Source organism: Mus musculus, chromosome 8 (genome assembly GCF_000001635.26).
Source record: "Mus musculus strain C57BL/6J chromosome 8, GRCm38.p6 C57BL/6J".
NCBI lineage: Eukaryota > Metazoa > Chordata > Mammalia > Rodentia > Muridae > Mus > Mus musculus.
This window is the reverse complement of record NC_000074.6, coordinates 11,400,388-11,412,406: the sequence shown is the minus strand read 5'-3', so window position 1 is coordinate 11,412,406 and position 12,019 is coordinate 11,400,388. Positions and strand designations below refer to the sequence as shown.

Here is a 12,019-nt window from a genome sequence, read left to right as displayed (position 1 = left end):
TGTGCCCCACACTCACACTACACAAAGACTGTGGCCAGTGCACGGTCCCCAGGAAACCAGATCTCCATGAGCACACTCTATAGTAAGTCCAGGGTGGGAGAAGCCTCAGCTGTCATTAAACACAGGTTTCCCCCAAACGAGGGGGGAAATAATTGCCTATTTTTCAGAAAATATGATACAACCAAATGCACAAGATATCTTCCTGTTCCCTGCCTGGAGCTATTTACTTTTCTAGGTATCTATGCCTGTGTGTCACCACATGTGCCCCCCTCCCCTCTCTATGTACATGCACACAGGCATGTGAAGAAGGCTCTTTGTTCTTGTAGGGAGGCTGGGGCTTCCCCGGGAGCATGGCCTTCTCTGAGTCCTCCCTCTTTGGCATGCCGCTTTAATGGGTCACCATACGCACGCAGGCAGCTCTTTGGAGCTGCCTTTAAGTTCTGGCCCCCGAGGGCCAGCACATCTGGAAAGCTCGTAGGGAGGCAGCAGCTGGCCATTTGGACAATGTGGTTTGTACTAACATGCAGCGAGATGAGTCATTTGTGTATGTCTGCCTGTTCCCCTATTTTTGCAGTTGGGTAAACTATTTCTTCCTTTGACCCACTTAAGCACAGATGGCTGCTTCTCCCCAAGTTACAGAGAGAAAGCTGGACCTATTATGCTGTACCTAGGTAGCAGCATCGGGGGTGGGGGTGGGCCAGGGGCCAGGGCTTGCCAGTACCATGTGGGTGGCTGGCGCCTATGGATGTCAGAAGAGAGGGTCAGATTCCGGGCTAGAGTTACAGATGGATTCTAGTCTTCATGGGCCTCTAGTTCCAGGGGCAGCTGTGCTGAGCCATGTTTGCAGACGTGATAGCTCCTCTGTTTCAGAGAAGAGTAGGTGACAACGTGCCACCTGCCCACCTCAGCATACATTGACTCTGACTCGGCTGGCCTTTAGGCCTAATGCCTGTCTGTCTGTTAGTTGTCGATACAGAATCTGCTCATTGCTACCCTTAAGCCAGTGGCATTCTGGCCTTGGCTGTGGAGCAGGGGACAGCTCTTGCCTCTGCTGTGTTACTTTCAGGGACACTCTTAGCAAGAACTACCATGATAGGAAGTTGGGTCTAGTTAGTGTGTGGCCTCCAGCCCGAGTTTAGGATCTACAAGGAGAAGGAACAAGAACAGTAGTAATGGCGGTCTCCATTGTACATGGTCAATGCCAGAATCTGGCCTCTAGCTAGAGCCACGGATGTCAGCCATGGCACCAGGAGGCAAGCCTACCTGCTATCCCAAAACAGCCACATAGCTTCTCTGTCTTAGTTCAGCCTCTGGGCTCTTCAGTGTCATGTGGCTACTTGCTGTGGCGATCTGAGCAGGGCTCAGGGGAATCTAGGGTTTTGAGGCTGCTTTTGGCGTACCTGACAGGACAGCCTGGTGGAAACATGAGCCCTGAGCACCCTGTGTGAGCACTCTGGTGCTGACTGGAGCCATGGCTGTATCCTGGGGTGAGTAAATTTGGTGCATGTGTGTACTGCAACCCTGTGGCTTCCTGACATGTTTGGGTGTGTATATATTGAAGTGTGATAACCCCTACATCTCGCCCATTGGATGAAATTCAGGACAGTATGGCAAAAATTTGCTCAGAATTCCTTCGTTGTCAAGTTCAAGTCATGAGCATGCTAGGTCACATGACCCTGGAGGCTTGCACAGATCTAAAGCCAGACCCCAGGACTGTCCACTGTGGGTGACAGGACGGTGCTGGACTCTGCAGTAGATTGGCTGAATTCATGCATACAATGAATGTTGTGAGTTAGTTAATTAGTGATTAATTAGATAAAAGCATTTCTTCGTGTGCTTTCTGCTTCAGCTGGTATTTAGTTGTTGCTGAATCTTGTCTGGACCTGTAAAAAGTTTTTTTCATACACAGTTTCTTTTTCTTTGCCAGACCACAGGAGAAAAGCAACTGGGTTATTATTAAACACAAGCAAGTATCAAAGTATGTGTAGATCTCTAAGAAATAGAGGAGGAACCTCAGTCACCCACTGACAACCTTTTAGTGACAATGACAGGGTGTGAGGCCCAGGGCGGGGAACCTAGTGGCAGAGACCTGGGATGGGTTCTGTGGAGAAAGCAACAGATGGGCGAGGGAAGCTGAGACAGAGGTTAATGCTCCACTAAGGTCTCTGACAGTTGGAACAATCAGTCATGAGCCTGTGGATGCAGGGGACACCCCACGTGAGCTTTGGGGACAAGTGCTGCTTTCTGAGATCCACTGGTTATATATACAAGGTTTCAGTCCCAGAACATTTCGCGGATTAGACTTACTTTCTGTCCTACGACTCCTTTTTCTCCATCAAGGCCAGGAAAACCCTGTGTTGAACAGAAAACACAAGCAATAAAGATTTAGGGCAGGCAACCAAGTTCCAACAACAGTCAAGCAGCCTTGTGCTTTCAAGGTTTGGAAGAGCAGGGGCAGGCGGCCACATTCAACCCCAGGTAGCCAAATCCAGCCCCAAGTGCCGAGGTGGCTGTTGACGCTCATGGCTCTGAAGATGACACCTTCCTTTTACAGATGAGCCTCCCCATGAGAGACGTTTTTATCGGACTCTTTGGGTGTCCAGAAATGAACTTGCATCTTAGATACTTTCCTCAGATTGTTACAAAGATTAGTCAGGCCTCAAACCAGGAGGAACCTCCTGGGCAGGCACAGTGTTTTAAAAACTTCAGCACCAGGGGAACATGGGTTCATGGGTTGTAGCAAACACATCTGAGAGATATCCCTGGTGGTGGATACCTAACTGGCTGGCTGTGCCCAGGGTAGGACCATGGAAATCTCAACATTTTTGCTCAGCTTTTTTGTAAACCTACAGACTGATCTAAAAACAGAAAATCTGTTTAAAAAGCAAAAAGCCAACCAGTCAGACAAACATGGTTATAAAATACGTGGCTCACCCGTATTCCTGGGAACCCCATGATGCCTTCCTCGCCTTTTGAGATTACGCCCTAGGAGAGAGAAACCAGAGTGTGAGAGGCGCCTGGAGCTGACCTCACCACTGGCCAGTCTGCAGCCTTCCTAGGCCCCTTAGTGACGGGATGGGGGTAGCACTGGCCAGTCTGCAGCCTTCCTAGGCCCCTTAGTGACGGGATGGGGGTAGAGAGAGCACAGAGCTGATCACCTTTACCTGGGATGCCGCAGTCACCACTACAGTGAGGAAGAACTAGGAAGCTTAGTCAAACTGGATAAACAAGATGGCAGTGACCTCCGGGCCCAGAGCAGAGGCCATCCTGACTCCGTCCCAGCCCCCTCAACTCCCCACTTACAGCTTCAGATAATGCTAAGTATCCACGTGATTAAATCAAATGCACGGTGTAACCATGATGCCTCCTCACATAGAGAAGTGTACAAGAACACAAGGGTTGAGACCAGAGCACACCCCATCGTTCCAACAGGAGCCCCGAAGAGGGGGCGATCGCAGGAGGGAGGGAAGGAGTCGTCGTTGAACTTACGGGTATCCCTTGCTCTCCTTCGTCTCCTTTTTCACCCTGTGAAGAATACACGGAGTAAGAAACGCTCTAGTCTTTGACATCGGCAGTACATAAACATCGATCCTGTCTTAGGCTACGAGGCAAGAATGTATTTGATGAACTATCAAACAATCTTGATGAATTCCTGGTAATCAATAACTTCTGAATGCTGCAGCTTTGAGTCTCAAATGCAAACAGGGACTGTCTTTCTAGAATTTTCAGAAGGCGATTTGTGACGTGCCCGACCTGGGAGCCTTCCTCTTTTCCATCTGAGCAGCTAGTTATTTGCACCAGCCACAGGGCGCAGGCACTTCTGAGTATTCATGGAGATGGATGCGAGTGCCCACATGTGTCCCAGTGTGGGAGGACCCAGCCCAGAGGACCCCCAGTGACCACACTCAGTCAAATAAGGTCTTCGTAGGAAAAGGCAGTTGGAACATACTAACACCTCAAGCCAAAGTAGCTTTAAAAGCAGTATAGAATTTCTTCACGGTATTTTGGACTGGCAGGCCTTTGGCCCATCTTTGCTGTTAATACTCAGGACTCAGCAGCTCGCAAGCACCTCCTTCTGGCTGACAGAAACTGTCCAGTCCCCCCCAGAAGCTTGTGCAAATCTGATCTGGTTCTCTCCCATGGATACCAAATTGGCAGTGAGCTCTTTCCTGTCTTGGGATGCAACTGTTTGCATAAAAATGAAGAAAGTGACCTTTGCCCCCTCCTTCTCCTAGGTCAACTGGAAATGACCATCCCTTTACCTTGTACAGATCCGGGTGGATCGTTGATGTTGTGGGCCCAACAAGTGTGATGTCAGATGGGATCCCGTTGGGTCCTGGCTGTCCTATGTCACCCTGCAGAGTGTTCAGCAAAAGTGACAGTTTTGAATCAGGAGGGCACAGAACTTGAGGGTCAGCCCAGTCTTACCACAGGCACTGTTTGGTTTGGTTTGGTTTGGTTTGGCTTTGCATGGCTACTTTGTATCACAACAATAAAATAACCACACTGAAATAATGGCAGACTAACATGATGTGAACCACCTTCCCCGTTGTCAACTGTTAAGAATTAGTATGTCAAGGTCAGAGGCCACCAATGATCCCACACTGTACCTGCTTCTGCAGGCTACAAAAGATTTGATAGATTTGGGCTTTGCTGGGGTCACCAGAAGCAAAAGGCACTGTGTACTCTAACGAGCCAAGGCTAGACTAAATATCTTGAGGAGACTTTCACTGCGGTTGTGTCTGTAGCAGCAGACACTGGCCCACATGAGTAGCAATGGCCGGCCCCATGCCCTACTCACGACCTTTCTCTCTCAGAAACTGATAAACACAGGAGATTCCAACTGATGTTTCTTTTGCTGTTTCTACCAGTAAACAACACTCTAAGTTTGAGCTCAGCCACCATGTGGCAGGCACGGCAGCAGACTAAGTGCCGGGGCATCTCCCGAAGGTCTCCATGTGTTCTGGGCATTGAGTAGCATGTTCAAAGACTGAGATCACAGGACCCATGAAGGCTTCCGAGTGTTTATCAGTATCTGAGTAATAATGCCTTCTTGTGGATGACTGTAAGTTCACCTCCACAGTCTTCCATGAGACCATTCCCTCGCACCAGTGACCTCTCCCCAGGCCCTCCCTCCCATTATTTGACCTAATTACTGTGGGATATTTCATTGTAGGGGACTTCACATCTTTATGTGTTTTGTTCTTTATCTTTTCCCCCTTAGTGAATTCAGCCAGGGCAGCCATGTGGTCTGTTCCCTGAGCTGGTTCCAGCTTACGCTTCAGCTGAGCCCTTTAATCTTCTCTGGGTCCCACATGTTAGAAGGCATTCTTAGGGGACATCTCCACTCCCCAGTCCTGAAGATGGGTGGAAGTCACAGGTCCCTGTTGGGATCTCTGCCCACCTAGACTGTTCACAGTTTTGTCTTCCCTAATCCACCATTGTCCCTGGGGTGTGGGTGACTTGGCATTTGACCATGGTTGTATGTAAACTGTGTTCTCAGGTCACCCTGAGCAGCGATGCTCACTGGTTCCTGTCATCGGTCTCCTTACCTTTTCACCCTTCTGTCCGTAAAAACCGAGCCCTCGGTTGCCCTGGAAACAGAGATGGTGTGTATGAGTTTGGAAGAATCAAGAATCACAGTGAAACCAAAGTAGTTTTTAGAAGAAAAGAGACCAAGCCACGTCCTCTCTCAACTTCAGGAGCCAAGTGCCTCTCCTGGTCCTCTGCCTACGGGAGGCCCGAGGGGCGAGCGGAGAGCTGAAAGGGTGCTGTCACCTGTCACATTAGCACTTGGCCATCCAAGGGAGGGCTAGAGCTCTTCTACAGGCTCTGGGCTCTTTCACAGCCCAGATAATGGCCCAGACTCTCTATCTAGAGGTCATCTCATTTTGATAAAAACCACCCTAACTTCATGTAAACTTTTTTTTCCTTAATGATTTTAGGGGACTTAACACTGACTGCATTTCATATTTATGTGGCTGTTTGGATTGTTTTCTCAGGCAAAGTCAGGCCTGTGTCTCAGCCAGTGTTTATCTAACAGTTCCTCCAGGGAGCAGCCGGGCTGGAGTTAGCCCTCCCGACCGTCTGAGACCATCGATGTGAGGAGCCACCCCACATGTTCACACGGCGCTCTTTCCTTTGCCCTCATGCTCTTTCCCAGGGTCTCTATTGCTACAGCGAGCAGAGCAGGCATCACACAGGACTCCTTCAGCTTCTCTCTGCAGTCTACTATCTGCCTCCTCCAATGCTTAGATATCTCTTGAAAAAATAAAAAAAATAAAAGCAAAACCTTTAATTAAATTCTGCTTTCCCTCGCCACCTGGCTTGGAGCTGAAATCAAAGCACAGCACAGCATGGCGGCTGTGTGAGTCCCTACAGCATGCCTGCTCATAGATGCTTGTCGGAGTTGCCAGGAAGTGATTTGGCCCAGGGTGAGGGGGGCTGTTTGTATTTGCAGCAGCCAGCGGAGATCTGAGGCCAGAGCCTGGGCTGGGCCACTGCTTCCTTGGCCCTGCAGCTCTGCCGGCTTCCGCTGTCCTTGGCTGTAGGCCCTTCCCACAATGCTTAGGGCTGTCTGATGGGGGTGAATGTGGGGGGTATCCAGGAGCCTCCTCAAGTTCTAGCTCCAGCTGGAAACTCTGTTGGAGGGGAGGGAAGCCTAAGGGGTATGGAGGTGGGTGGCAGCCAAGGTCACCGGGGGTCACAGAAATGGGACCGCATATGAGGCAGGCGTGGGAACTGGAAGACCTGCATCTGGATATGGAGCAGTGCAAGGTTCTTCCAAGCTTCCTGCTGGATCCCAGGATCTCTGATCAGATATTTTCCTCATCAACATTACCGAGCCTGGACAGCTGTCCGCCTTTCCCAGGTTATGACAAACTTGGCTCTGCTCTCAGACTCCATGGTTGGTGCTTCACTAAAGTAACAAGTACCCTGTCATGGAAGTGGTGTGGCTCTGCTCTCTATCCTGACTCAGTAGCACTGGACATGTCCCTAGTGCTGACCTTAGGTTCTGAGTCTCACTGTATCCAGCTAGGACGAGGCTCTCCCATTCCCCACAAACAAACACAGTGTCCCCTGTTTCCAGCCTGGAAAACGGCTTCTGCAGTTAAATAGGAGTTGCCCTAGACTGCCCAGCTGCGCATCTGCCACTGTGGCTCACCGGTGTGATTTGCACATAGTCACAGTGACGTTATGGGGCTACAAACAGCATCCCCACACTGGGCTTGGGATGGGTTTTCAGACACACCACTGAGTCTCTTCCTAAGAATCAAGTCTTAGACTACACAATAGTTCTTAGCGTAATCTACACCAGAAACACTTGTCAGCCAAGTTGTTCTCTGGTCAAAGAATGCAGACATAATCATCAAAGAGCCCTCCCCACCCTCTTCCCCACTGACTTACTGGTTGTCCCTTGGGTCCAGGGGGTCCCGGTGGTCCCTGCAGAGATACAAAGACATGCATAAGCTGGACTTCCCCCTGCCCCCGCTCCCAGCTCTCAGATGACATCTGCTTGGAGGTCCTGGGAAAATCACTGATGTCCACTTAGGCCAGCATGGTCAGAGCTTCCCCACATGTGTCTTGGGGGGATGAAAAGCCAAGAGGAAGGCGGGGTCAGTGCCCTTGGGATGGGATTCTCTCTACCCACAGCTGTTCCTGGTTTGCTTGTGTGTTTTGGGCTTGTGACTTTACCCGTGTCCCTGATGTGCCTGTTCCTAAGCTTTGTGAGGTCCCAGGCCCTGTGACCACAGCCAGACTCCTCTGCTCTCCCTGGACACTCCCATAGGACACTGGTACATTTTGGTGGTGGATTTGCAAATGCTCATGAGCAGAACAGATCTATAGGTCGGTTCCATAGAGTGAGCAGCTGCCTATGTGCATTCTAAGGTTCTCTGAACTGTACTTCTTTGGATATTGTATACTTTTCTGTGGAAGTGTGTGCATGTGTGTGTGTGTGTGTGTGCATGCGTGTGGCATGTTTGTGTGGGCATGTGTGAGGGCCAGTGGTCTTCCTCAATCTTTCGATCATACTCTGCCTAATTTTTGTGAGACAGGGTGTCACACTAACCCTGCTACTTGCTAATTCAGCTAGTCTGGCTGATCAGCAAGTTTCAGGGATCCTGCTGTCTCCACCTCCCCAGCTCAGTGACTACAGGCGTGTGATGCCATATTCGGCTTTTTTGCATGGTGCTGGGGATGGGCCTCAGGTCTTCGAGCTTACACAGCAAGCACGTCCCTGACTGAGCAACCTTCCCAGCCCCTCTGCACTCTATTTAGAGGAAAACCCTAAGCCACACAGCTATTGCTATATTAGTGAACCAGCCACTCCCAGGGAGAACAGTATGCATCCCGCCCCGCTGTCATCCTGTCTTGGGTGAGCCTGCCACAGTGTTGTGACAGAAGGGCTTTCTCATTGCACAAGAGTTTTGAAAGGATGAGAATCATTACTACAACAGACTATTATGGTCTGGAGGAAATTGCGTGTGCTCCTCTCGGGCTGTGAGCACACACCCTGAGAGCGAGTTCTGGGAGACGGTCGCTCACCTGGAGCTGGACTCTCTGTGTGTCATGGAAGGCTATTTGTCTCACTGCTGAGAATGGCTCCTTCTCCTCTCTGGCGAGCTTTCCCTCATCCTGCTCAAGCCCACCACACTTTTCCGTGTCATGATGTTGGGAGGGAGGGATGACCTGTGGCCTCCACTCAGGGACTCTATACGTGACATTTAATGTGTCCCTTTCTACAGTGGCTATGGCCCAGGTGGGATGCACCTGTTGCACATGGCCTGGTCCAGAAAGAGTCCGTTTCTTTCTTACTGACCTAGTGGAGCATTTGGTAGGCTTTGTCTAGGGATGATGGGCCAGCCCCATAGTTAATATGGAGCCTGAAGAGCTGTACATGATGGGAGGGGCCCTAGCCAGAACTAGCCTGTTGCTCCGTGGCACTCAGTGGGTGGAAGAGAAATGTCCACAGGTGAGCTGTTATGGGTGCAGGGACTTACCGGTCTTCCAGGTGCTCCCATGGGACCCATCTGTCCTATGGGCCCTGGGCGGCCAGGAGGTCCCTGTGGACAGACAATGAGAACATGACTTGAGGACAGACAGACTGGGGGTGTCACCTCCAGATATATATTTTTAATTTATTATTATTTATTTGTTTGTTTTATATATGTGAGTAAACTGTCACTATCCTCAGATACACCAGAAGAGGGCATCAGATCCCATTACAGATGGTTATGAGCCACCATGTGGTTTCTGGGAATTGAACATAGGACCTCTGAAAGAACAGTCAGTGCTCTTAACCTCCGAGCCATCTCTCCAGCCCCCTCCCTACTCCAGATGTTTTTAAAGTTCTGCATGGAATTCCCTAATGAAAATGGTACTCACCTGGTAGCCAACCAGGCCAGGCTCTCCAGGTTCACCCTGGTTGAGAGGAAACAAGGGTTAAATTAAGAATTACTAGTGTGTGTTGTGTGTGTGTTGTATGCATGTGTTGTGTATGTTGTATGCATGTGTGTGTTGTGTGTGCATGTGTTGTGTATGTTGTATGCGCGTGTGTGTGTGTGTGTGTGTGTGTGTGTGTGTGTGTGTGAGTTCATGCAGGTGCATGTGAGGGCAGAAGTCAATATCAGATGTTATTCCTCAGGAGACACCCAAACTGTTTTTTGAGACAGCTCTCATTAGTCTGGAGCTTCCTCAGTAGGCAACTCTGGATGGCTATTGAACCCAGGGACCTGCCTGTCTCTACCTCCTCAGTGCTGGGACTGAGTATAGGGCACTGCCCAGCTCTTTTACACAGTTTTGGGACTTTAACTCAGGCCTTATATTTGCACGGCAAGCCTTGTGCTGACTGAGGCATCTCCTGATTCCCTAAGAGTTGACTGGCTTTGAGCATCTTTGGATTCATTCCCCTCTGTGGCAAACAAGCATGGCATGCACAAGCCCTGGCAGACTGAGGTATTTGGTCTGAGACACTGAGAACAAGGGGAGACTGTGCACACCCCCACACAGAAATATGATGATCCCAAGTTAATCACAGCCTTGTTACCCCTGTGAATCTGTAAATTCCTTCCCTGCATTGCTTCTTAAGTCACTGGAGTTAATTTCTAACTGGCTTTGTTACAGTTTACATGGGATGACCGAGTTCTGCCTCCCACCTATGGCAAACATACCCGGTATTTGTCACGGTCTTCTTTAGAGAGTGCGTAAGGCTCGCCTTTCTGCCCCTTGGGTCCTTGGGGCCCCTAAATTAGCAGATATACCATAAGAAAGAAAAACACAGAAGAACCCATTATCTTCCAGCATGGCCATGATGACCACAGATGGCCATCGGCTTCTGTCCACTGTGCCCAGTGTCCCCATGGGTTACATAGGCACCTCCAGTACTAATTTCCTTAAGGTACAACCACGAGTATGGAGCCACGTAAAAATGAGATGGCGGGGGGGGGGGGGAGGGCGTGCACAGGCGCTACAAGGTGGAGGTGGAAGCCGTTAGCCAGAGACACCAACTCAGTGAAGGGTAAACACCTCAGCGTGTTTTCAGAAAACAAAGGCTTAACCAAAATGTTAGCCTAACCTGAATTTGCAAATACACTTCTGAATGAGCAGAATTCTTTGCAAAAATCCTAAGAATGGGGTCACAAAGTGAACAACCGCAGGAAGCCTCCCCTATTAAAAACGTATTTCTGTTGTGTATCTGCCTGTTGGTAGATGCTGGAGAATCCGACCTCCTTCTGGGTCCCCAGGAATCCCATAATATAACTCCTCAGTGCCTAATAGCCACTGGGACAAGATTCAAGTTTTAGTTGTATCATTAAACCATCCACTGTTACTTGACTTAGCATAGAGGAGGAGATGGCGTGTTCCTTAGAAGACAGTGGGTGAGAACATAACACCAAGTCACTCTTCTCTTCCACCTAACAGTCAAGAGTGCTTGAATCCAGGACATTCAGTGGAAAAAGTGGGCAGGCAAAGCAGCTTTCACAGCTATGATAACAAGGACAAGGCCTGGCAGGTGGCCCTCCTGGGCTGAACCTGGGAAGTGGAGTCAAGGTCACATTATACTTGGCTCAGTCACACTGACACATGCCCTTCACTCAGACTTCCAGGCTAAGCAGACCACCACACCATGAATATACTCACAGGGAGGCCAGGGAAGCCCCCAGATCCAGAGGGCCCCTGTGGACCCGCGTCTCCCCTGGTTCCGTTGCAACCATCGTAGCCTGGCCTTCCTCGGGGTCCGCCTTGCCCTGGATGCCCCTGGGAAGCAGAATGGTGTGTGAACAGTCGAGTTTTCACGTAATTGACCCACAAAACAGTGGGAAATGTTCTCAAAAGCCACACCCCCAGCACAAATCCAAGGAAAAGACAACTCAAAATGGACGAAGGAAGGAATGAATGACTAAACAAGCAAAGATGTATCTTAAGCGAGTTCCAGGCTGGGTAACGCAAGAGTTCCAAGAAGTAGTTAAAAAAATGGGCAGTTTAGTCTCAGGCTGTGTGTGGAAAATGTTTTTATGATTTGTTTATCTCTGAAAACGCATGGATTCTTCACTCTGCCCTTTTCTTCAGATCCCACGTAATGAGGCTGTTACTTCTTTCTTCCAGGCTGCAGTGGAGCCCACTCTACGGGTGACGCCGAGGACCTGGCTATGCTGGGCTCATGTTCTGCTGAGCATGGCTGCTTTCTTTCTGCTCCACTTCCTTCAGGACTTATTGGTCAGGAGGTAAAGAGCAGACTTTCCTTCCCTGGATCTTGTTCCTGGTACTTAGCTAGCCCTACTCGTGAAGCTGGGGACAAGTCTCCCTCTTTGTGTGTGCACAGTAAGAGAGAAGAGGCGTGCCGGTGTGACAGACATCTGTGAACACGGGTGAGGTTCATAGGGTCCACGCCTCTACCACAGCCTTAGATGAATGAGGCTGGCAGGACATGTGATCGACACACTCACCCCCTGTGCTCAGGTCTGGCCAGGAAGCCGCCTGGGAATCTGTTGGCTGAGCCCTGTGAGTCAGGCGCTTT

General features: G+C 50.0%; 1 protein-coding gene across 1 annotated transcript in view; it reads right to left on the bottom strand.

Annotated features, from left to right (window-relative positions):
- The window catches only part of Col4a2 (collagen, type IV, alpha 2), a 136,483-nt gene that overhangs the window by 36,881 nt on the left and 87,583 nt on the right, over positions 1 to 12,019 (bottom strand). The window contains exons 7-16 of the mRNA NM_009932.4: positions 11,143 to 11,259; positions 10,173 to 10,244; positions 9,388 to 9,423; positions 9,003 to 9,065; positions 7,408 to 7,443; positions 5,553 to 5,594; positions 4,263 to 4,355; positions 3,490 to 3,525; positions 2,935 to 2,985; positions 2,308 to 2,352 (exon numbers count right to left, since the gene is read on the bottom strand). Of these exons, the coding sequence (NP_034062.3) occupies positions 2,308 to 2,352; positions 2,935 to 2,985; positions 3,490 to 3,525; positions 4,263 to 4,355; positions 5,553 to 5,594; positions 7,408 to 7,443; positions 9,003 to 9,065; positions 9,388 to 9,423; positions 10,173 to 10,244; positions 11,143 to 11,259 (591 nt within the window). The remainder of the gene's footprint in view (positions 1 to 2,307; positions 2,353 to 2,934; positions 2,986 to 3,489; positions 3,526 to 4,262; positions 4,356 to 5,552; positions 5,595 to 7,407; positions 7,444 to 9,002; positions 9,066 to 9,387; positions 9,424 to 10,172; positions 10,245 to 11,142; positions 11,260 to 12,019) is intronic.